At 43.3% G+C, this 25197-nt stretch overlaps 2 protein-coding genes across 2 annotated transcripts; both read right to left on the bottom strand.

Annotated features, from left to right (window-relative positions):
• Nucleotides 1–11978: 11978 nt before the first annotated feature.
• sec22bb (SEC22 homolog B, vesicle trafficking protein b) lies at nucleotides 11979–16777 on the bottom strand. The gene is made up of 5 exons (XM_079221237.1): nucleotides 16653–16777; nucleotides 14988–15097; nucleotides 14688–14848; nucleotides 13989–14135; nucleotides 11979–13828 (listed from the first exon to the last, which is right to left on the bottom strand). The coding sequence occupies exons 1-5, from the start codon at nucleotides 16725–16727 to the stop codon at nucleotides 13674–13676; spliced, it is 648 nt and encodes a 215-aa protein (XP_079077363.1). The 5' UTR covers nucleotides 16728–16777; the 3' UTR covers nucleotides 11979–13673.
• Nucleotides 16778–19758: 2981 nt separating this feature from the next.
• Nucleotides 19759–24826, bottom strand: npl (N-acetylneuraminate pyruvate lyase (dihydrodipicolinate synthase)). The gene is made up of 12 exons (XM_079221234.1): nucleotides 24734–24826; nucleotides 24314–24399; nucleotides 24035–24108; nucleotides 22941–23028; nucleotides 22774–22831; nucleotides 22007–22082; nucleotides 21715–21807; nucleotides 21418–21563; nucleotides 21279–21325; nucleotides 21107–21191; nucleotides 20965–21004; nucleotides 19759–20845 (listed from the first exon to the last, which is right to left on the bottom strand). The coding sequence occupies exons 2-12, from the start codon at nucleotides 24382–24384 to the stop codon at nucleotides 20700–20702; spliced, it is 924 nt and encodes a 307-aa protein (XP_079077360.1). The 5' UTR covers nucleotides 24385–24399; nucleotides 24734–24826; the 3' UTR covers nucleotides 19759–20699.
• Nucleotides 24827–25197: the final 371 nt, after the last annotated feature.

Here is a 25197-nt window from a genome sequence, read left to right as displayed (position 1 = left end):
ATATATATATATATATATATATATATAAGGAAGTGTAAGAAGAATGCAAGTTTCATCAAATACAAATAGGCAATATAAGAATAATCTATATAGATAAATTGGTCCCAAAATAGAAACATTACCATAACTCTAGGTTTGAATGCTTTTTTAATCATTTTGTAATTTTTAAGAGCTGGGCTGATTTGTAAATTCATTGATTAGTCAATCTAAGGGAAATTGCAATTTTTTTTATAATGGAATAATAATTTAAAACACCCCAAAAAAAAGACAACATTCCTCGGTTCCAGCATCTTAAATATGAAAATGGGCTGTTTAAAAAAAATACATTTATCACTGTTAATTGATTTAATGATGTTATGTTGCACTCTGGGAAATTATGACAGGCATCCCCGTGTCAATTGTTTGATATGTTCTTGATTAGCAGGCAGAATAATCATCTGAATAATCAATACAGTTGCATCCCCATTTGCCAATAAGGTTCGGTGTTAATGCCGAGCTCGTCCGTAGCCTGCATAATGAAACATTGTCCTTGCTGCTCACCAGAAGCAACTTTTTTTAAATCACATCATTGTCTTATTTTCTGGAGAGCAAGGTCGACTTTCATGCTAAAATCTAAAAACTCGAGAGAAACCCAACACATGCCCTTTCAACTCCCTCACTCGTGCACAGACATACGCTCACACTGGCTTTCTAAACTGTTAGTGACCACAGTAATCCCGAACTAATTATCCCTTATCAGCCTGAATGATCCAGGTGTAAATCACTGGCTCATCACAACAACAAGGCCACGTCTCATCCCAGTGATTTGTTTGTCTTTACACCCCGTTAGAGAAACATTGCAGAGCCTCCTGCTGCTGCGACCGGCCCTCTGTCCCCTATTCAACCCTGCTGAAAGGCCTGGAACCGGAGGGGAGCAAATTGATCTCCTCAGGGGTCCGGACTGACAATGCTTTTGTTGCTGTGGCCAATGTCAAGCTCTTGCTCTCCATGCGTGGTTGGGTGTCAGGTGCTGGCACCACAACAAACGTTGTTCAGGCATTTGGTCAGATGCTGTTTTTTCTGTTGATGAACCACGTCTTGTGTTTGCTTATTCTTATCTTTCACTCAAACATTCAAATCTGCCACAAAAGCGTCGCCTTTCTGAGTTGTGTTTTACATTCAATTCTGAATAATACACTTTGATACTTCACGGTAACGCTGTTGGTCATTTGAGCCCTCTGATGATGTTGTATAAATCACATCAGAGGACGACTTTTTGTCTGCAGCACTGTTTTCCCAGTGATGTCACTCCAGATGTGGGCCTGGGGTGAGGAAGGGTGTGGATCAGCCTCGTGAGCAGAAAACGCTGATTAGTTCCTTCTTGCCATTGCGCTGATGAAAGGCGTCTACCACCGAGGCCTGACACAGTTTCAAAGAGGGAAAATAAACAAAGTGTTGGGAAGGCTCAGTCTCACTGATGCTTTAAACCCCTTTGAACCAGCTTTGTAATAAATACATTAACACATTCAATCTCTTGTTTGAGTTTTTTTTTTTTTAAACCTCAAGTTTATCAGGAAATACAATCAGAAAACAAAACTACACTTTTGTTTGTCCTGAAAACATTTACAAACCAAAAAAAATTGTGTTTGCAGTAAACACTATCCGGAACTAAAGGGAATCAATGGGTGTGTTATCAGAACATCAGCTTTTAATACAACACATTTTTCCTCCGCTTCATGAGCATGAGCTGTTTTTCTGCTTGTTGATATTTTAGGTTTCGAATCTGAGCCGTCAGGCTTCTGACACGCTGGTTCGAGAGCTGCTTTCATCAACGTTGGAGCTCTTCACACTGATTCGGAGCTCATCCGTCAGGGTGAGTCCAGCTGTCTGCCTGTAGATTTATAGTGCAGAACATAGCGTTCACAGCATGGATGTAAAGGGCAGATATAATGACTGATTACACTAGGGAGGGCGTGAGTGAGTGTGTGTGCTTGTGCACTCTCCTTAACCATAAACACGCCATCTTCCCCCAACTTGATAGCCATGGGAAACCAAATCAGGGCCTGTAATTCAAGGAGAAGTGACCCGGCCTTTACGTTCTGAGCTGGCAGGCAGGAGAGGCCGTATGAAGTGTATATATGAGGCCTTTCTATAATTAGTAGTGGCAGGGACCGATTCACTTTTCCCAGCTGCGACAACTAATTTGCCAGCACAAACAGTCGCACGTAACCGAGGCAGGTCTTGGTGTTGGTTCTGGATGCTTATATATGCGCTTCAGAGACACTATATACTTAATATCAAGCTTTTCGCACCATAGCATTTTGAAAACCTTTAAGGCAGTTATGTATGCGACACTGAGATCAGGTTTACAGGGTGGTCACACGTGTTGACCAGCAGGCATTTCTGTCGCTGGCTTTGCTGAGATGAGCATTCATGAACGCCGAGCATTGGGTGTGAAGTTTTTATTTCCCCTTGTGTCCTCTCCAGACGGAAGCATCGGCTGTCTAATGTCGTCTTTACTGGTAAGCAGATCTGGGGGACAGGAAGCTAAAAGGGGGTATATTTAGGGTTGATTATCACCTCTTTTCTCACTGTGCTGTCAAAAACAAAAAAGCAACGCATAAGACAGCTTTTACATTTGTTTGACATGTGCAATAGGCGAAAAGGTTTGGACTAAGTCAGCTGGGGCAGAAGGCGGTGTTCTGCTCTGCGGCCCTGACCGTGATAGCAAGTAGTACTTAAGAGCATATCGCTTCAGCTGAGTTTCAGATCTCCTTGACACAGGCATCAACAGCGAAGGGTTCGGCCACTGGAGCCGCGCAATCAAGATGAGAAGCCACATGGTGTGTAATTTATAGAGATGCAGAGCTGATTTAAGGGTTGCCAAATATTTAATCACAGTCAATCTTTTTTCTTGTGTGAACTTGAGGTTATATGAGTCGAATGTCAACATCAGGGTCGACGATGTGCACACTTTATAAAAGCACACAGATCGGCACTAAATCAATGTAATCATTTACTTGGTGGGAAGCAAACATATCTGTGCAAGTTTTTTTTTTCTCACTGGTCTGAGTTTTCATCATTTTCTGCAGAATAGCCATGCGTAGAACATTTCATAGCGTAATCACTGCGTGTAATCGTTCACCATACAGGCCATTAGCATTCGGGGGAGGCTGAGTAATCATTTGATTCCTTATCGAGGTGATTAATCACGTTGTAAACCCCCCATGGCTGAGCCAACAGTGGCCCGTTGCAGAAGAGATTATTAGTTGTTAACGTGCTGTAGGTTTTTGGACATTTTTTGCGTATGTTACACTATAAAGTAGCGTTTTGTAGACGTCAACTTCTTTAAGGAAAGCAGGGGTTTTATGAGTATGTTCGTGTGAGAAACCAAGATGGTGTGTGTGTGTATGGTGTGTGTGTGTGTGTGTGTGTGTGTGTGTGCGTGTGTGTGTGTGTGCGTGTGTGTGAGAATCATGCGTTCCATCGTGGTCAAAGGTGGAGAGTCAGTGAGCGCAAGGGCCCGATGTCACCAAGACCTCCAACCAAGGGGTCCCCCATGAGGAGAAAAGGGAAGGAGGAGGAGGAGGAGGATGATGAGGGGTGTGTGTGTGTGTGTGTGTGTGTGTGTGTGTGTGTGAACACATCCTGTAAGTGACCTATAGGCCGGGCCAGGTGGAACGGGAATGTGTGGTTGTGTGTGGATGGGATCCTCCCTCCAGCGCCCCTGCCTGCCCACCGTCACCCCACACTAGCAGGCTATTTATATTGCACTGTGGGAAAATAACGGCCCCCCGGCAGTGTCATCTGGACTCTGCAAGGTTTATACTGTACACCCACACACATACACTGCCACGCTTCCCAACTCCCTCAGTCACAAACAACATCAGGATCAAAAGCACGTTCCTTGCACACTGCTGGTGCGCTCTGTCATCCTTGAGCCGTAAAACAGCTTAAAACCGGATTCAGATGTTTTAAGACACGTTAGATTTGACTCAAGGCAACATTATGGTTTGTAATGCCTTTCAGGGAACACTGATGCAATGATTAGAAAACTGATTTTGAGTACACAAAAACAGACGTGCACACACACGATGCACTCATGCATGCAAGACTCTCATTTGAAGAGAGCAAACATTGCTCAGTGATCTAGAACTGTGCTTCAGGAATGAATCTAGTTCCACCGTCTGCCGCAGGGAGCAAATCAGAATGCAAAAATGAAGACAAAGGTGTACATTTTGTGAATAATATAAGCATGCAAACAAGCAGCAACTGAAAGGATCGATAACACTTCTCTTGACTTACAAAACATTTTCCACAAAAGGCCGATATGGAAGCACATTTTGAGTGATCTCTTCAGTGTGGAGCCTCCTGGAGCCCAATTCAGCGAGAAAGTAACTCATAATTAGCATGATGAATTTTGTTTTTTATTTTTTAAATGACCTTTTGGGAAAATAACAGCAATCTCAGTGAACGTTGTTTTAGTGGAGCACCTGACCTCTGCATGTAATCAACTACGGGTGATATTTGGTTTAGAGAAAGGTCTCAGTGGGGGCAAATTCAGTCCTGCCAACTCCCACCCAAGGTCTCAACATAAATACATTAGGAGACGCACATTTAAGCACAGATGTATATGCACACTTGTGCATGCGTCAAAACATAAACACAGAAAAATACTGACACCCGCTCCCCGAGGCCTAAGGGGGGCAGGAGGTCAAACTAATCTGCCACAGCCCATAATGTTCACCACGCCGACGGGATGAGAACAGCCGGGACAGGGTAGAGAGTCAGACTCTGGTTTGGTGTCATTCTGCCATAAAAGAACAGATATATAACATGCTTGCCCAAATATATTAAAAAAAACAGATGACCTTGCAAAAAAATTAAAAATATTCAGATTAAAATCATATGAAACATAGACAATCTGAGGCGTGACACATCTTTACATGGTTGAGCCTTTTCCAGCCTATATGTCCACGCTCAATTCATCACATCTCTGCACGTTTTGTGTGTTTAACTCACACGCTGAAAGTTATAGAGAGTGTAAAGTGAGTGTGCTCGGCATATCTTCCAGGGTTAATTGCATCATAAATTCACAAGCTGCTAAAAGACAGGCATGGCTGGAATTCACACTCGAGCCCCTCACTTTCTCACAGGCGCAGCTCCGCATTGTGTGTGTGTGTGTGTGTGTGTGTGTGCGCTTGCGTGTCAGACATGACACTATTAATAAACCAACGTTGTTATCTGTTTAGAGAAATTTGGGAGATAAATGGGAAACGCTGGGAAACGAGAGAAAGTTTGTAAAGAATGTCCCCCAGGCACCTTTGCATAACTTTAGTTCAATTCAACATTGCAGAGGTGTGTTTTGGACCAGGTGGTAAGTCTGTGCAAAGCATCTCTCCCGGTGTGACATACATTCACGTATATGAATGTCTTTTGTTCCTCCTCTTTCTCACTTTCACTCAAATTTCTTTCTTCCCACTCTTTATCCTGTTTTTGTTCCAGGCATATTTTTATAATGCTGGAGGTCACGGTCCGAGGAGGCAAACAGGACCACATCATCCGCGAACAGCAGAGAGGCGATCCCGAGACTCCCGAACCGGATCCTCTCCGCCCCCTGGCTGCGCCTAGATATCCTGTCCATGAAGGTCACGAACAGGACCGGTGATAAAGGGCAGCCCTGGCGGAGGCCAACACCCACCGGGAACGTGTCTGACTTATTACCGAGGATACGAACACAGCTCCTACTGCAGGCGTACAAAGACCGGATGGCCCGTGCCAACGGGTCCGGCACCCCATACTCCCGCAGCACCCCCCACAAAAACCCCCGAGGGACCCGGTCGAAAGCCTTCTCCAAGTCTACAAAGCACATGTAGACTGGTTGGGCAAACTCCCAGGACCCCTCCAGTAGTCCTGCAAGGGTAAAGAGCTGGTCCACTGTTCCACGACCGGGACGGAATCCGCACTGCTCGTCTTGAATCTGAGGTTCAACAAGCGGTCGGAGCCTCCTTTCCAGCACCCTGGCATGAGCTTTTCCCGGGAGGCTGAGCAGTGTGATGCCACGACAGTTTGAGCACACTCTCCGGTCCCCCTTCTTGAAGATGGGAACCACCACCCCGGTCTGCCAGTCCATGGGCACTGTTCCCGACCCCCATGCGACACTGAAAAGGCGTGTCAACCAAGACAGCCCAACAATGTCCAGCGCTTTCAGCATCTCAGGGCGGATCTCATCCACCCCTGGCGCCTTGCCACCAAGGAGCTTTTTGACTACCTTAGCGACCTCTGCCAGGGATATGGGTGAAACCACCCCAAAGTCTTCCGGCGCTGCCCCCTCTCCGGGGGACATGTTGGCCGGGTTTAGGAGTTCCTCAAAGTGCTCTTTCCACCGCCCGACGATGTCCCCAGTCCGGGTCAGCAGTTCCTCCCCCCCTGCTGAGAACAGCCTGGAGTAGCCTCTGCTTTCCCTTCCTGAGCCGTCGGATGGTTTGCCAGAACTTCCTTGAGGCCAACCGAAAGTCCTTCTCCATGGCCTCCCCGAACTCCTCCCATGCCCGAGTTTTAGCATCCGCGACCATCGCAGCTGCAGCCCTTCTAGCCCTTCTGGCAGCCCTTCTGTACCCGTCAGCTGCTTCAGGAGACCCCTGGGCCAGCCAGGCCCGAAAGGCCTCCTTCTTCAGTTTGACGGCTTCCCTCACCCCCGGTGTCCACCACCGGGTTCTCGGGTTGCCGCCACGACAGGCACCGATGACCTTCCGGCCACAGCTCCGAGCAGCCGCGTCCACAATAGAGGCTTTGAACATGGTCCACTCGGGTTCCATGTCCCCAGCCTCCCTCGGGATTTGTGAGAAGTTCTTCCGGAGGTCTGGAGGCAAAACGCCTCCAGCATTCACTGGGGCGTTTTGCAGCCGAGTGTGAAGTGGCAGGGATGAGAGTTAGCGCCTCCAAATCTGAGGCCATGGTGCTCTGCCGGAAACCGGTGGATTGCTCCCTCCAGGTGGGGACAAACTGCCTACCCCAAGCGAAGGAGTTCAAGTATCTCGGGGTCTTGTTCACGAGTGAGGGTAAGGTGGAGCGGGATATCGACAGGCGGATCGGTGCGGCTGCAGCTGTAAAACAGGCGCTGTACCGGCCCGTCTTGGTGAAGAGGGAGCTGAGCCTGAAGGCAAAGCTCTCCATTTACTGGTCGGTCTACGTTCCAACCCTCACCTATGGTCACGAACACTGGGTCGTGACCAAAAGAACGAGGTCTCGCATACAAGCGGCCGAAATGAGCTTCCTCCGCAGGGTGGCCGGGCTCACCCTTAGAGATAGGGTAAGGAGCTCGGACATCAGGAGGGAGCTTGGAGTCGAGTCGCTGCTCCTTCATGTCGAAAGGAGTCAGCTGAGGTGGTTCGGGCATCTAGTCAGGATGCCTCCTGCACGCCTCCCATTAGAGGTTTTCCAGGCACGTCCAACTGGTAGGAGACCCCGGGGAAGACCGAGGACACGCTGGAGGGATTATATCTCCCGGCTGGCCTTGGAACGCCTCGAGATCCCCCAGAATGAGCTGGAAAGTGTTGCGGGTGAGAGGGAAGCCTGGGTCGGCCTGCTGAACCTGCTGCCACCGCGACCCGACCCCGGATAAGCGGCTGATAATGGATAATAATGGCATATTCTTATACACTTAAAGGGCAATCACTCAATATGAGGTGAGGGTATCTGTGTAGTGGTGGGAAAAAAAGGGTCGTTTATTACATCCGTTTTTATTACAGAGTTAAAAGTCTGCTCTTTTTTTAGATAGACTCATGCAGTATTATGACGGTAAGGTGTGTGTGTGTGTGTGTGTGTGTGTGTGTGTGTGTGTGTGTGTGTGTGAGGGAGGGGTGGAAGGGCGGGGGGTCATCACTGGTCTGTGATGAGGTGATAAAGAACACACAGAGTGCAGAGCCGGTCCAGGCCTGTGGAAAACAATCCACACTGACCCCCCCTGTGAGAAGTTCCCGGTTCCCAGGACCCAGTGTGTGCGTTTGGGGGGCAATAACTCACCAGGTCCCTTGACTTCCTCTTTCGGCCTTCTGCGTTTTATGACCCTCTCCTCTGCCATACAGCTGCCGTCTCCGCAGCTTCCCTGTGCTCTGATTGGACTAGACGGGAGTTTGAGGGAAGAGGATGAAAGGGAAGAGACGGGGAAGCAGCTGGGATGAGGTGGGAAGCAGGTTTGATATCATAGCCATTACAGATGACTAGATGGACACAACTTCCTTGATGTGGTCCACATGAACCTTTCCACCACTACAATGTACCGAGGGAAACTACCAGCCAGATATTCATACCGAATTCACATTGTCTTCCCCCATTATACATAATTTATATTTGAATGTCTGAACAAAAGTTTGATGTTTGATGTTTTTTTCTCAGATCTGCAGGGAGAGAAAGAGTTTCGATTGTGTTTTGTTTGATCTGTCCATGGTGAATTTATTTAAAGCTTCTTTAATAAAATCATTATAGGATGAAAGTTACACAATTTGAGTCAATATGGCAACTACCGATGGGTAGAAAACCACCCAAGACAGTTGTTTTTGGGAAAAGCAATGTTGCCAATTTGATCCAGGCTAAAATATTTAATTATGTCATTATGTATTGCTGTGCACGTTTGTAATGACATTCACGATGCCCAGAGGATTCATCATAATGACTCTGGTGATCCTGTGACTTTTTCCATGAGCGGGACATTTGCGATTTACAGTGAAATATCTCAACAACTATTGGAAGGATTGCAATGAAATTTGCAATATATATTGAAGGTCCCAAGAAGAGGAATTCTAATGACCTTGAAGACATCTAGATGGATTATTACCGCGTGTTGTACATATGTTTTTGGTGTATAGATCAAGTATCTCGGTGAAACCCTGACTTTTCTTAAATAATTGTGTTTTTCATTTAAATAGCTTGACAACCTTGTAACACAGACATCCATGGTCCTCTGAGGTTGAATTGTGAAAACTCTGATCGCCTTACCTTTCACCTGGGGCCATTATCAGGTCAACATCTCTGTTTGCCCAATACTTAAGTGTATGACCAAATACCCGTAAAACTAAGGACATTCCCATTTGCCTCAGCTTGGTGTTTGGAGCTTATTAGCAGATGTTAGCATGCTAACACGTAAACATTGTACCCCTGCATGTCAGCATTGTCATTGTGACCCTGTTGCCATGCTAACGTTGGCATTTAGCTAAAAGCACCGCTGCACCTAAGCACAGTAAACTGTAGGCTAAACTCTTAGTTTATTCAACTAAACTAAGGTTGTGAGCTGTTAGAATCCACTGTGGCTCTTTTTAGACTTATATACAGTATGTTCCTATTTGTTGCAGATTATTAATATGTGTATTATTTACAGTTTTGTGCTGACAATTAATTTGCTCGTTGTGTTGCATATGTACGTAGAGTCTGTTTATAGATTCAAAACTAGCTCAAGCTAACCCGGTATTGTGTCCGTGCTTTACTGATCAAGTCCTGTTTTTAACCCAGTGATTTACCATGCTAATTAAATTGTGTGAGGGTGTCTTTTTTTTCTTTTTTGTGCCACATCCTGTCAGAGATCAAGCCCTAGTCAGTCTCGGGGGAGTAGATGAAGATGTCACAGTGGGACAGACCCCTTACAAATATGTCTCTGGTGTGGCCTCGTTCGGTGGATAAGGGCAACCCTCAGGAACAAAAGAAACACGCTGTGCTGCCTGAGGCAGAAAAAGTTAAAAGCTCACGTGAAGTTGAGGGAAACACGACTGAAACTGTCTGAATTTGCATGCTTGACTTTTCCGGTGACGCGGAGGAGAAGTAGCTGAAGGTCACGGTCAAGGTCACATTGTTCTTACGCCCTGTTTCTTTAAGGTTGCACAAGACTCCGGAGAAGTCGAATGTAGGTGGATGGTCTTGTGGTTGTGTCTGCGCTTTTGACAGGAAATCTAATCAAGACGGGGTAATAAGCGTTCGCATCGGTATGAACTCCACGGCACGCCACATGTTTCTTAAAACGCATAAATGTTAGGAAGGCACTGCAACCTTTTTAAAAGTCTTGGTTTGTGACTTAGTGTGTGTGCGTGTGTTTAAATCAGGCTGTGTGTGTTTAGTACATGCGCCGTATTCCTGACCCTTGATCACACAAAGTATTTTAATCCAATCAGCTTCGTTTTCACATGACTGTCACACACTCGCTGCTGCTATGGTAACCTGCAGAGGAAGGGGAGAAAGTGCTGGAGTGAGAGAAAGGTATGTTGTCCTCTCTTTAATCACTGTGACATTTACACACACACACACACACACACACACACACACACACACACACACGCGCGCGCACACACACACACACATAGATTTTACTCTGTTGCTCAAGTTTATTATTACTTCCTTGTTTTTGGCGTGACAAAAATTAAAATCTTGCTATTTGAAGAAACTAGAAAATTAGTGAGGAAGAAACACTTATCAAGTTCAACCATGTAGGACATTGCCGATAACAAGAAATCCATCCTTTGTTTTCCTCTTTTTCTTATTTTTGTCATGAGTTGTTGTTGATTTCAAATGCGTATCTTGAAAATCTATTACAAAAATTAGCTTTTGACTGATATACTGAAATATAATGAATGAAATAGAAGTGTCTGGAAAGTCCGGCTTAAAGGCGAACAGGTTTAAACGTGGAGAGAATGGCTGGGCAAGTGGTGACAAATACATGTGAGCACGGTGTAGTATTCAGAGACACAATCACACATAAGTAGTCATCTCCGACAGAGGCAGTCAATCAAAAGTACGGTTTGCAAAAAAGATGTTTTCCTGGAACAAGATCACAAAGAAAGACAGTGATCGCAACTGAGGCCAAACTCACAAATACTTACTTCCCTTGAGAGGTGAAAAGGTTAGCCTGTGCCCTGTGGTGTGTTTTTGGCACGCTACCCGCTGCCGCTTCTCATTTCTCCTCTGAAGCTTCCTGTTCTACCTCAGGTTGAAGAGTCAGCCGGCTGCTCTGTCAGCTCACAATAGTATTTGTTTCATCGACTGTTATGCGCTACAAAACCTGCATCTGCTACAGTTTTTTTTCTTTCTTTTCTTCCATCCCAGAAGCTGCAGCCTATATTTTTCCGTCCTTTTAAAACCTATGATTTGGAGCTCGGCTATAGCAGAAGGCCACTGTCAGCAGCAGAAGTTGCAAGTCAAGGAGATTTTTAACCTCTTTTTTTTTTCAACTGCATCCGTGCAACAGTGGGGAAAGGACTCTTCCTGCTGGTCAAGAGAGGTATCATCAGATTGTGTTTCTGCTGGCAAACACCATGAAATAGCATGAGGGTGAAGTGAAAATATTTTCGGAAAATACCTGGAGGAGCCCTCTGAGTCACTGAGAATCCTTCTCAGAAGACGTGGTTGACCACGCATTTTTTTGTTGATGTTTTATATAAAAAGAGTTGTTTTACTGGAAGTGTTTTGCATACTGTATATCAGTGGTTCTCAACCTTTTTTCAGTGATGTACCCCCTGCGAAATGTGTTCTCAGCCGAGTACCTCCTAAACATCAAAAATATGTAATACACAGCACTGTGCCATCAGGGTCTGATTTAATATAGAATATATACAATTCAGTTTATGAACTTACTTATATTTTATTGAATATTTATTAAATTACTATTTTTAAAAGGTTTTTGACAATTTTAAATACTTTTTTAATTTTTTTTATCTTGCGTACCCTCATTTGAGAACCACTGCTGTAGATTATTCAGCCGGTCATAGGAAAACCTCTCAAAGGTTAAATGACAAAGTATGTCAAATTGTAACTGCTGTTGTGAGTTCCTGTCTTAGAAAACATTTGCATTTATAGCCTCAGATAATAATTTAAACAGGTGGCAATTTGCCGTCTTGTGTGTGTATTGTGCATACATAGATGACTTAATCAACAGTGAGAATCTCCTCATAACTTTATAACCCAAACATTTACATTCCCAGATAAAGAACATCTGAGAGTAAGCATGTTTTGTGCAAATGATTTTATTCATAGATAGCAGACAGAACAGAAAAGGAGGTGTCCTTTCCTGAATTCACTTTTAAATCGAGTCTACACGTGGACGCTTTGTACAAAATGAAAAAAAGGACCCAACCAGACATCTTATGTTGGTATGCCTGCTTACAGAAAGGTGCTGGTCCACACAGTCACGGTACGGTGCAAGAGAGGGCAAAAGGAGTCGGGATACACTCTGCTGAGGTCGGGTTAGGGACTGTATGAAGCTTATTGAAGGAGAGGGGGGCTTCCTCCATCATCATTAATATTTTCTCTGGGCCCTCCCCTATGAATTTTCCAGCCACCCTCTATTTTAGAATAAAGACATACTAACTAGTAGGCTAAACTTATATAATAATAATAATATTGGCCAACTTGATATGGCACAATACGCTTTGTTGTGATGAAGGCGAAAGTGAAGGAGGTAACAAGATAATTTAATCAGCATTAATTGTGTACACACACACACACACACACATATCCATATTCTGATTCTCATAATGTATCCTATTAGTGTGATGGGAAAAATATAAAATACAATTGACAGGATAGGCATTTATCATTTGTCATAGCAGGGTAAACACAAGGGTAATTAATAACATTAATTATGGCCCTGTTATTGATTCATTCAGTCAAGTATTTTCATGTCAAAATGGCTGCTGTAAGAAAGGGCCTATTGTTGTGTTGTTGTTGATAAAGGGCACCTTTATAGCCGACAACCATGTGTGTTACTTTTTGATTTGAGAGCTGGAATCTAAAATTAAAAAAGGTGCTCAATTAAAAACGCACAGGGACTCACATGCACTAACATGCACGTGGGGCCAGACTGGCTACGTAAACAAAGCACAGAGAAGCTGGCATTACAACAAAGAGGGAGCGCGACTTCATTCTCTGCTCTGGACGCCATTACGTCATTGTGCAACATTAATGCTCTGAATTTAGCACCTTCAAATGACCCTCTCCTGCCCCACCGAAAAAAGTCAGACAACTTCTTTCGGCAATAAGAAGAAAAAACATATACATCATCCGCCCCCTTTTCTGACCCCCCTCATAGTTTTTGTACAGTCCCTTAAAAAGGTGGAAGAAATCTACTAAATTTGAGAGAGGTGTATAAGCATTTTGCAAGGCTTTCATACAATATATTTAAAAAAAAGAATCTCAGGATACCACCAAGCCATCACTACTGTGTTTATAATATGAATGAATGCAGACACCCATATGATGTGCTCAGGATAAATAGTTATGTTTTTGATTTTGCTTTTCTGTATTATTAGAGAGTATGCAAGATGAAATCAGTCCCGTGACAGTACAGCTTTGGAAACCAGCAAAAACAGAAAACTTGTTTTTCTCTTCATTTTCTTTCCACACTTCAAAACCAAATCACCTAAAAAAAAAATTTAAAAAAAAACAGAGCAATCAGCCCACACAGACACATCCACTCATTTCCACTTATGTCCAGGGAAACTACTAGTGCACTGCGGAATAGTTGTTAATAATATTATGTAATCATTTATATTCAGATCACACATCCATGGGACAGGTGAGAACAAAATGGGCGGTGGTATGTCTGCGAAGTCTTAAGAGCAGGCATCCTGTTTTGTTTACTGTCTGCAGACTCTGTGCAGCTCATTTTCCACTTCAATACCTCTCTCTCTCTCTCTCTCTTTTCTCTCTTCCTCTCAGAGCCACCAGAAGCGTACATAGACAATGAGCATGATGAAAAACACCCCGCCGGCTGCCAGCTTGGCATAGGTGGAGCGGGTGTTCAGATACTTGGCGTCGCTCCTGTACTTCTTCGACAGGCTGGACAAGTTGCTGGCCTTGGAGTCCAGCGCTGCAGAGACGGGAGGAGGGGAGGTGGGGGGGGAGATCCAAACAAACAAGGAGAGGGGATAAAAAGGAGGCGAGAGAGACACAGATGAGGATCACAGCGTGAATATGAGGAGCGTTACTCCTCAGGTTTATCATTCTAGTGGGAGGAGGACACGACTTACCAGAGAGAGCCTCTCCTCTCTGCAGCACCTCCTCTATGTTCGCCACCATGATCCTCTGGACGTCCTGGAGCTCTGTGTTGATGCTGCCCAGATTCCTTCTCGCTCGGCTGTCAATGTACGACTTCTTGGTTTTTTGGATGTAGGTGTCTGAGGAGGGACAAAATGATAATAAGATGTTAATGGGACAGCTGTGGGGGATGATCTTCTCTTTGCATCCCCCCTCTCAGTGCAATAATAAACTAGAGGAGCGGCATTTGAGTTCGCTCCAATTGATTGTTTTTCACAGCAGGTGATGCAGAACTGAGTCAGTAAAAAGTTATAAAATGCAAAATGTGCGCGATCGAGAGCGAATAAATAAATACTAAGAGGAAGTGATGCAGTGGCCGGAAAGTGAGTTGTTGGCCACAGCAAAAAACAATATAAACCAATAAAATGGTTTCTTCTTTTTTTCTTTTTCCTGTGATGCCCCGATCTACCACATCGATACAGACCTCACTAAGAATTTGGAGTAGGCCAGACACAGATTTTAAATCTGAGGTTGGAGCATTGAAGTGAAGAGAGAAGGGCATCTGGAGAGATTTGTGTATTCCCCTCCATCATGTAATGAGTCATCGCAACTACACATATCATGCAACATAAGCGTTTGAACTTTTCGGCCCCAGAGAAGCAGCACATCAGTTGCTCCTGGTTCTCTCTTACCAAACTCAATGAAGGAGTAGGGCCGGGAAACAGTGGGGACCTTCTTTCCGTGCTGCTCATGAAACTCTGCCTGCAGGTCTTCGAGGTAAGCGAAGGCCAGCTTCTTAGCAAAACTGGCTTCACACAGCACAAGGTAGCACACTCCCTTCTCTATGAAATAGCTGCAAGGAGAAAATAAAAATGTGGAAGAGATTACATAAATACATCTAAGCATGCTATATGTATTTGTGTTCTATGCTACTATCTTATGTTAGAAAATAATGTTTTTTTCACTGTATTCATGTTCTTCTTCATACTCACTGAAATGACATGGAGCCAGCCTCTAAAGTGCAGCGTGTGGGACTCTGATCATTAAGTTTCCTGAAGAGCTGCTTAGCTTGACTCTGATACTGCTGGAGGTCCCGACCCAACTGAACAGACGGGTGAAAAAAGCAGATCAGTAACAAACCGACTCACTCACAACTCATAACAAAAAAATATGGTGTTTACTCGGGGCAAGAAATATACTTTTGTATGCTATGTTTGCAGGTGGCGCTCACAAGCAAATGTCACTATTGTAGCACCAGAAAAGACAATAATATGAGTGTGATTTCTTATTTTGCTTAAAGTGCTTAACAAGACAGACAAAAATAGAAACCGCCCCACAGTCCAGATTTCACACTATTTCCCTCCAGTGCATTTCTTGCCCTGTAAAGTGCGCTTGAAATGAATAGTGGGCACAAAGCACTACAGACAGGCTCAGCAGAGTGATGCTTCAACTGAGACTGGTGAGGCAATGTTTGGTGTGTTTTTTAAGAACAAAAAGCCACCCCAGCTGTTTGTGGTAAAGTATGACCAGCATTTGAATGGTGGATGAAATTCATTTCCTGACTGTGGTTGACTCTAGCAAATGACAGATTATTTACAACAACACTGTAGCGTCAGATATACACGTATGATGTTGAAGCACAGAGCAGAGACACAACAAACCTTTTCACTTCCCTTTATGAGAGCAAACAAGAGAGTGGAAGGGAAAGATGTTAGACTCCTGGTAGGTCATGCTCAAACATAATGCAACAACTTAACATGTCACAATGCCGTCCATTTTTTTTTTTTTTTTACATTTCTCATATGTTAAGTTTATGTTTGTGTCTTTTTGGAGTTTTGAGGCGGAATTATTTTTTGGTTGGTTCATGACTTGATGCAATAGAACAAGGGACGTTGCATCTGAACCACTTGGTCACAAAGACATTCTAACATTCAAAAGCGCTTCAGCCGGTATTCTTTAAAAAAAAACAAAAAAAAACACTTCTGATAAGAATTTCCTTAAAATTGGTGTTTCAAAATGGCAAACAAGACATCTCCTACAGTTTAAAAAAACACAATAACGCCCTCTGGTGGACATATCTTGTAATGGCAACACTGTTTTTACTGTATGTCAAACACAATCATTTGAACCGTTTCTGGTTTCTTATGGGTGCAACATACATAAATGCAAATATGTATGATCAGCTAAAATTTTAAATATGTATTCAATTGGCCTGCAATCTGAAACATTCTACTAGAAAAGATGCTCAACTGTGCCTTTAACCAGGTGTTACAACTTCATTATTCAATCAAAACTGATTAAAAAGCATGTTTTGGCAAACCCTCTTTGCTTTTGGTACAACATATATATGTGTATGACTGTAGAAAGCAGATTTTGAAGACCTGAACTGGACAATTTAAAGCCTCACGAAACTTACAGGTGAAGTTATGCAACGTAATGACTATAAAAAGCTGCTGAATAAAAGGCCCGGGTTCAAACACGGAGAGTCAGCTGCCCTACGTAAATAAAAAGGCTGTGTACGTGTAGACGGGCCTCCAGCAGCTACGTTAGCTAACGTGTCAGTGTAGCATTTGATCAGTTTAAGAGGCGTTCACAGGCTGCACCGACAACAGCAAACAGACAGCTCGCAACACAGGAAAAAAAGCTGATATTTTAACCTGCTCGTCCTCCTGCATTGAGGCGGCTAACGGCAGACCGTCAGCCAGCCGAGCGATCATCGTCAGCAGCACCATCTCTCTCCGCGACGTGTTTCTCCGCGGCCCAGTTGAACGTTACAGGTAACTGGAACCAGTGTCTGACGGGCTGTAAACTGACAACACCGCAGGGCTGACGCGCTGAGCTGGCCGGAAACGCAAGAGCTTTGTGTGTCACTGCTAAATGCTTCCGTAGTCTCGTAATGCGGAGCCAAATGTCAGCAGAATGTTCGTTCCGTCTCACGTTTACTTAAACGGTTCTCCTCGGCGATTGGACGTCTGTTTGTGTTTATAGTGGCTATTCGTACTTTATTTAATTTATTTAATGTCCTACTGTATTTATATTATCGTCATATTGTGTACAATGCAATTGTCATTAAATAAATACGTAGCTCTTGTCCACGCACTACACTTTTCAGTAGTAGACACGTGACCACATCTTCGCTCATATGTCCATCCTCTGAGGAAGACCAAGAGGTGCGACTGAAAGCACCAGGGAAAAATATATTGAATGGACTGAGATTATTTTTCATGGTCAATAATTAATTTTCACGGTTAAATCAGCATTATTAATTTGTAATAATTATCAATAATTCGGCTTTTATGAGTTTAAGAAATACACATATTCTATATGTCTCATATGTTAAGATTTAAAAAATAACTATTTACTATTGTATTATTTTAAGAAAAAAATGAACATATTGATTGACCAATTTGTTACTCTACTAATGATTTATGTGTTTAAATGCAGTGCTGTTTGCAGATTATTTTTGGGTTCATTATGTCTGCTGATATGTAAATATTTGTATGTGAATATTTTACAGAAATTGTGCCCTTTCAGTTTTTTTTTTAGATTAGATTAGATTCATCTATTTGTCATAGTACATACTTTTACATACATACATGAAATGTATTCTCTGCATTTGACCCATCCAGCATTAAGGAGCAGTGGGCTGCCCTGAGAGGCATCCCGGGGGAAAGAAAGTATGAAAAGGACAAGATTAAAGCCAATTATTTCTCCCCTTTTTCTTTCTTTTCAAGAAGGCCACAGTCAGGCTGAGATGATGACGTAATCAGCTATTGAATGCGGTCTGGCTAGTAAATGATGCCATCTCCACAAAACAGGACACACTGCTTGACTTGAATCATTACATAAGTCACCTTTCCATTTCCCGTCTGCTTATTTCACAGAATGATATAACTCTTACTCATCGGATCCTTTACGCAATGGAGGAGCCAAAGCTCAGACTGAGCCCATTTATCTAGCAGTTGTATATACAGCTGAGGGCAGCATTGGTCACTTTTGAGACAAGCCTTCACTACAACACGAAGAAAGTAACGTTTTCCCCCCTTTTATGGTATTGAACCTATTTCATTCAAATGCCTGCATTATGTCGTCTCTTAAAAAGGCAAGTTCAAGGCATTGCTCAGGATTGACTTTTCCCATAATACCCTGACAAAACTATGTGAAAACAGCTGATTTGGACAAGTCAGATGGAGCAAGCAGCTCCACACAGAAGATGTGCAGCAAATCATTTGAACTCTTGGTACAACGGCCAGCAGGATCACAAATCTGATACGGAGACTGCACTCACAACCAAGCTGTGAGACACTTTGTAATGGTAGGGAGAGTCTCCTCCAAGCTATGGGCAGACTGGTGTGAGATAACGAGAGAGAGAAAGACTTCTCCAGACCTTCCACAACCTCTCAGTCTTTTCCATTGTGGGGGAGTCAGGTGGCGGGTCCACAGGGAGTCGCTGGGACAGACTCCAGCCCTGACACTCCAGCCCCCAACCAAGGGTCCCACCGGCATCTGCCACACAGCATCTCTGCTGCCTGTCTGACGGTTCATGGAGGCGAGACATGGCACGAGCTGAGAGGAACAAGATGGAAGTTTCAGAAGTGTGGATCCTGTGTGGATATATTTAATAGAAAACCCAGCCTTTCTTGTTTGTAAATCTTTAAAAAAATGATACTTCTGTGATTTGATCCTTCTTCTAAGGGAAGAAGTGGACTTTCAGGATATGAGACATGTAGGAAGTGTGTTTAAAGGGAGCTGAGGAGGGGAGCAGAATATTCAAGGACAACAGAATGATGTGAAACCGAGGCATCGAGTGAAACAAGAAGGATCCATGGCGAACAAGTATATATTGAAAAAGCTTTATGACAAGTTCGACGGGGGAAGCCCCATCTCACTACTTTACCCTCTGGTTCAACAACACTGTTGTAAGGCGCCCACTCTTGGTTGGGCACCTTACAGTAAGACACTCAATGGTGGGATGATGCTTCACCTGTTGCTGCTCATAAACATGCCCTTAACACTGTCATCCAGTTTAAAGTTTCAGTGTTTTGGCTCTGCATTTCTTTCTCAGCAACACAAGAGTTATCAGTTGCATATCAGATGATTATTTTGTCTGCTCCAACAGCCCAGTGTCCTCATGGGGATCATCAAAGTGGCATCCTGTATCATGTCGGAACGCTTTACAATCTGTACACATAAGACATCCCTGTCCCGGGACCTCACATCGGATCAGGAAAAACTCCCCCAAATAAAGATAGTAAAATACCCTTCATTTTGGAGGCGAGACAGTTCCACACAGCTGCAGGTGATGTAAGTGCTGCTTCTGTCTGTCTCAGTGGGTGGCACAGCTTCTCACTGAGGCCATGTGTGGGGCTTTTCTTTCTCACATCAGTTTACACACCGTTTCTGTAAACTCACTGCCTTTTTGTGGGGAGTAGAGAAGCAGATGCATTTAATGCAACCACATGGATTAAAACAGCCAAGCCGTGTAATTACAGGTTCATTTGAAACAAGCGCAGTGATATTCAGGTATGGAGAGGACTTATCTAGAATGAATGGTTTTTCAAACCACAGTTGTATCCAGGTTTAAAGTTAACTACTGGTGCGGGGGAATCCTTCCACTGAGGAGGTTTGTCGACAATAGGCAGAATTTGATGGCAATCTGTAAAGTCATGTCGTCTGAGAAGTGCAAACAGGATATTACTATTCCCCAGAGGTTTCTTGAAAACTCCTAAGCAACCAAATGCAGGTAGCAAAAACAACTCCACAACAGATTTACAATTTAATTTTCAGCCGATATAAAAAAACTACAGGCAATTGCAGCAATTTCAGGACCAACAGAGTTTCAAACTATTAGGTATTTCAAATAAATGTTAGTGAATACAGAGCTAGAGGAGCAGGATAAACATGTTTAAAAAAGTCAGAGACAGTGTAGAATTTCCAGCTGATTCGACACCACGACCACGAGACGCTCTCTGGCACCTCGCAGACACAAAGCAGCGCTTGTTCGTGCTCGCCTCAGAGATAATCTGGCCTGTGACATTTAATTTATCGGGAAGAAAAGACAGACATGAATACATCTAGCATAACGCATTCATTAGTGATACATTGTTACATTACAAAGCAAGGATAAATCATTAAACAGTATATTTCCCTTTAATACGTCATTTAAAAAGTATGTATTTCATGACAACAGTATGAATTCTAACTCAAAACAGAGGCTGACTGTGTTTTATGCTTCCTTCTAATAACAGAGATGTTCATTTCAACACTCCTTTTTCTGTTATCGTGCCTCTGACGGAGACAACTTAATGTCGCTGTTTTTCCATAACTGTGCTTTTTCAAAGTAGAAAAATAATACCCTTAATTTCACTGGTGGGAAAACATTCTACGAACCCGAAACACAAAAACAATGAAAGTAAAGTGGTGACATTTTTCGAGGTGGTTCACTGTGTTCATTTTGAAATGACATGAAACTTCCCATTTTGTAGCAAAAACAAAAGTGCCACATTTCCCTGGGTTTGTTCATTTTTACATTCAAGAAATCATAGAAACACTGAGATTAAAATACATATTTGATTTTTTTTTTCCCCTCAAGGGGAAGGACTAACTGGTGGAAAAACATCTCACGTAACAGTCAGGTTTGATTCAAGGCGTAAATGTGCTGTGCTAAATCAATGAGGGATTCTAACAACCCAGTTAGAAACACATCAGCAGTCAGTAAAAACGTGGTAATATTTCTTCACGATGAGCAGCGCGTGAGATAAAGGACACGGCATCACAGGGAGTCGAGGGGGCCCGAGGCTCAGGCCGGACAACTCGTTCATCAGCTGCTTGTTCACGCCCACGTCGAAGCCTGCAAGGACAATACGGACGTCTCAAAAAAGGTGGAGAAAGACTTCTATAGCACGAGCGTTCAATAATCTAATAATATGATATATATATAAAAAACATCATGGCACAAGTGTCGCTCACCAAGTTTCATGGCGTAACTGAGGAGCTCTTGCATCTTGAACTGCACATGGAAATTAGACAAAGATGTCAGCAAACTAAATGAATGTAAGAAACAAATATCAGAGTGAAGTTGGGAGGAGCAACCACAGCGAGATGGACGTACCTGTATCTTCCTGGCTTGGACGACATGGCCCTCCTTAAATGCTGATATGAGCTTGTTGAAATGACATCCTGCATAGTTATAAGTGCTGCAGGCAGATAAAAGAAATGCATGTAAAAAACTGAAGCAGAGAGTACGAGAGGAGATGACGCTCTGTGCAGGAACACATACGGACCTCCCAACTGCTCCATCGGCCCCCATAGCCAGAGCTGCAAGCAGTTGCTGTGAAAAGAAAGAAAGTGGAGGTCAGAGCCGGAAAACATCTGGCAAGATAAGCAGCTGCAGATGAGAGGAAAGATGGAGGAAGAGCCGACCTCGTCCATGCCGTAGAGGAAGGACCAGTGAGGCGGACTGTCGCTGACGCACTGGCCGAAGTCCATCAGGTCACTCCCACTGAACTTCACACCTCTGAAGGAGGGAATGAGCTCTTCAATGCCCTCCAACACATCTCTCACTGGCACTGAGGAGAAGGAAAGAAGAAACATCCTCTCACATTCAGCACAGCATCAGTTATAGACATGTCAGACATGCATCATGTTGGGGACGCAGAGTCTCTCCATTTCTAGATGCAACTGCAAAAAAAAAAAAATCAAATCACCATTAGCACGTACCATTAACACCGGTGACAGCTGGAATATGATAGTAATAGAAAGGCAGAGTTGGGGCAGCCGAAGCCACTTCCTGGAGGAACGACCTCAACGCGTCTGAAGCGGAACGACAGGGACAGAAATGTGGACAGAGTGTGAACGCGTGCAACAAGAGCAGTATTGACATGTAAATGAAACGTGGGTGTGTGTGTGTGTGTGTGTGTGTGTGTGTGTGTGTGTGTGTGTGTGTGTGTGTGTAAACTTGCATTTGAAAATTGTGGAAATACATCTTTTACTCATCAAGACCAGCACATACCTGCAGTTCTAGGCTTGAAGAAGAACGGGGCCATGACTGCAATCGCATCTGCCCCGATCTGAGCTGCATGTCCCGCCTGGAGGGGACGTGAACGGTGTGAGGACGAGCAACAACTACTAAGGCCATAACTAGCTCCTGCTATGGTTTGTATTACATTTGTAGTTTGTTTATAGCACTCTAGTGTTTTGATCTGTGGTTTAGTTTCCAACCCAAAAAAATATTTAAAGCAGCTCGGGTCATGTACCCAAAGAATTCGGAATTCTGCAACTGGTTTAAAAAGGAATGGATCACTTTCTGGCAGACGAGAAGATTGATACCTCTCTCATACCTGCGTATTAAATATCAATCTTCAGCTCACAGTCTGTTTGCTTAGCAGAAAAAACTGAAAATGTTAAAAACGGCTGGGTTTTTTTATGCAAAAAAAGTGTAAAGCCGATGGACTATCACTACAAATGGACTAAAAATGCGGGACATTGCCGACCTAACTGAGCAGACGAGGCCGGCTGAGTGGAATTGCATCCACCATAAAAATATATTAAAACACTTCATCATGGAAACCCCCAGGACTGAACAATACCTCTGAAAAAAAAGAGATAATTTAGGACTCATTTAAAACTTTTCCCTAAAATAAGCCAGATTCAGTGCAGTCAGTTTGGTCAATGACGGGTAATCTTTCTTTATGAAACACATCATCTGGTCCCTTTGTGTGCCATGCGTTTTATTTAATGTTCACGTCACTAAAAGGAGACAAGAAGGAAGAGGCTCACCAGTTCTTTGGCGTCTTTAAGGCTCAGGCAGCCGACATGCACAATGACCTGATCTAGCCTGTCGAGACAAGCGCATACAAGAAACTTCACAAGGTGTTGATTTCATGTTGCATTAGACTGAGCAAACGGGCAACTCTCCAGATAGAAGTCCTGATTGGAGCACTTACTTGCCCTTGGCTTTCTGACACCAGTCCTCAGCCAGAATCTTCCTCTCCGCAACAGTGAGAGACATACTCTCTCCGGTGGTCCCATTCACTGAAAGAAAGTGTAGTCTTTGATCAAAGCAGAGCGAAGGGCAGATTTGATATAGTCACCTTCACCTAACTTCTCTCTGCGTTTCTGTTCCAGGGACAGCGGTTATGATGGAACAGATGGCGCGCAACAAAAGTATATTTTTTCTGTTTTGTTGGGTGAACTGGAGGGCAACACATTGACTAAATCAAAAGTGTAAATGTCAAGGTCTCATGCCAGTTTTGTCCTTTCTCCTCAACTTTTTTTGTTTTGAATAGGCTTTGCAAATACTTTAAAAGAAAGATTATTCATCCGACTTGTTTGTTCGGGCATTGAGGATACACCGAGTTCTTTTGTGAGTAACATCTAAACACAACTCCACGAGGCCCCTTTAATTCAGATTGTGCTGTGATGTAATTAGGATCATTGCTTTTAAAATGATATAATTCTAATAAAATATTAGGCAGTTGAATTAATGTAAGAACAATTGCACAACACAAGGGGGATGCTCTTTTAAGGAAAGGAGATGGAAGCTGATGATGAAATAGTTTTCATAAATCACAGCCTATGAAGCAATACGTTGTCTGGTATTTAACACGTCATATTAAAAAGGAAATGAGAATTATTGTTGAAATAACGACTGTTCTACTATACATAGTTACAGGTGATAGAATTGCCTTTTAACGTCACACAGTAAAGAAACTAAAGCCTTCAGCCTGCAGAAGAGTTATTTTATTAGTTTTTGAAAGATTTGTGAAATGACTTAACAGATCATTTCAGTTTAATATAGAGTTGCTGTCAGAGTATACACAACACCAAACTAATCACTAACGGACTAATGTTTGGTTTTCCAGAGCACTACCTGACAACATTCCAACGCAGCTCCTTTTGGACCAGAACTGAGGGTTAACTGAGGACAAACAGATTGGCATATCTACAAAGCAACAAGACATGCAATGTTGGGGTTGATTCATATTGGAAAACGGAAAATGACAAATATCAAAAAGGAAGAATCCACCTTTAAACTTACCAAATATGCTTTTAACGCCTTGCCTCTCTGTCAAGTAGTCAACATAAGGTCCAATCTCTGCAAGGTTGACTTCACTGTTTTGGGAAAATGTGGAAAATGTCAGCGTCCACATTTTGCAGAAGAACACCAAACATGCAACATTGCAGCAGATCTACAGGAGATTCAAATACATCCACACATTCATCCCTCAATTTTAACTTCCAAAACTTTCTCACCAACAGCACACGTCACTCAGTGCTGGACTGGAAAAACAATAAGTGGTTCCTGAAGGCTACTTACCCTTGTGGGGTGAATGGAGTAAATGTGGCTGCAACTAGGCCTGTCAGCTTTTTTTCAGTAGAAGGACCCATGACTGATTTTGCTCCCTGACAATGCAGTAAACAAACAGACATGTCAATAGGTGGGAAGAAAGAAACAAAGACAGAATTTGGTATAATAATGAGGCACAAGAGGAAATGGATGAGCTGCCGTTACTTCAACGTTACAAAAAACAAGAAAGCTGTTCGCCCAGTGTTAACGTTTGACGTCACATCTTGTTATGAAACGTCAGATTTACAGAAATACAGCAACATGCAACCAAAGGACACACGGTGTGTAAGTGATTAAGACATACTGTATATTAAGCGTACATGAATCTATTCATGAAGAGGCATTTAAATATGTGTAAAACTGATTAACCTCAAATGTCAGGCTACTCACCTGTAACGTTGTGTGTTTTCCTTCTGCGCGTCAAGGACATCAATTTTAGTTTTGAGGGAAGAGGAGCGATCTACTGTTGATGCCCTCTTAAATACAGTCTTAGGTTACTTGTCACATGAAGCTATCACGTGACGCCGCAAAGCTTGATGGGAAATGTAGTTAATGAGTGAAAAACACGAAAATACTGCGAGATAGACATGGACTTTTTTCCGTTTGGATTCATACACGCACCCTAAACAGCTGACCTTTAAACGCAGACACTTGTGTTGTCAGTCGTTTTGAAACGTTGTTTTGAGGTGTGCATGTAGTTGTTCCTTCATTTACAAAACATTAGCGCTGCCTTTAACTGCTGTTCGGATATCCTAAAATTGTTTCCCGTAACACTACATAACACATCCAGGGTGATACCCAAACAGCTGATGATTGCATAGTTGTGTGCAGAGGGCGTGTGCGCGTTGTCAAAC

The sequence above is a fragment of the Taurulus bubalis genome, assembly GCF_910589615.1.
Source record: "Taurulus bubalis genome assembly, chromosome: 7".
Classification (NCBI taxonomy): domain Eukaryota; kingdom Metazoa; phylum Chordata; class Actinopteri; order Perciformes; family Cottidae; genus Taurulus; species Taurulus bubalis.
The sequence above is the reverse complement of the archived record's forward strand: the minus strand, read 5'-3'. Positions and strand labels throughout refer to the sequence as shown.

What these genes read in the sequence shown, in the direction of transcription:
- npl (XM_079221234.1), bottom strand. Translation starts at nt 24,384, where the DNA reads ATGGGTCCTTCTACTGAAAAAAAGCTGACAGGCCTAGTTGCAGCCACA. An exon ending in GCCGATGGAGCAGTTGGGAG is followed by an intron (nt 21,192 to 21,278) that starts GTCCGTATGTGT and finishes ATCTGCCTGCAG; the next exon opens with CACTTATAACTATGCAGGAT. An exon ending in TCCAAGCCAGGAAGATACAG is followed by an intron (nt 21,005 to 21,106) that starts GTACGTCCATCT and finishes TTCCATGTGCAG; the next exon opens with TTCAAGATGCAAGAGCTCCT.
- sec22bb (XM_079221237.1), bottom strand. Translation starts at nt 16,727, where the DNA reads ATGGTGCTGCTGACGATGATCGCTCGGCTGGCTGACGGTCTGCCGTTA. An exon ending in GCTGGCTCCATGTCATTTCA is followed by an intron (nt 14,849 to 14,987) that starts GTGAGTATGAAG and finishes TTCTCCTTGCAG; the next exon opens with CTATTTCATAGAGAAGGGAG. An exon ending in GAGAGGAGAGGCTCTCTCTG is followed by an intron (nt 13,829 to 13,988) that starts GTAAGTCGTGTC and finishes CCGTCTCTGCAG; the next exon opens with CGCTGGACTCCAAGGCCAGC.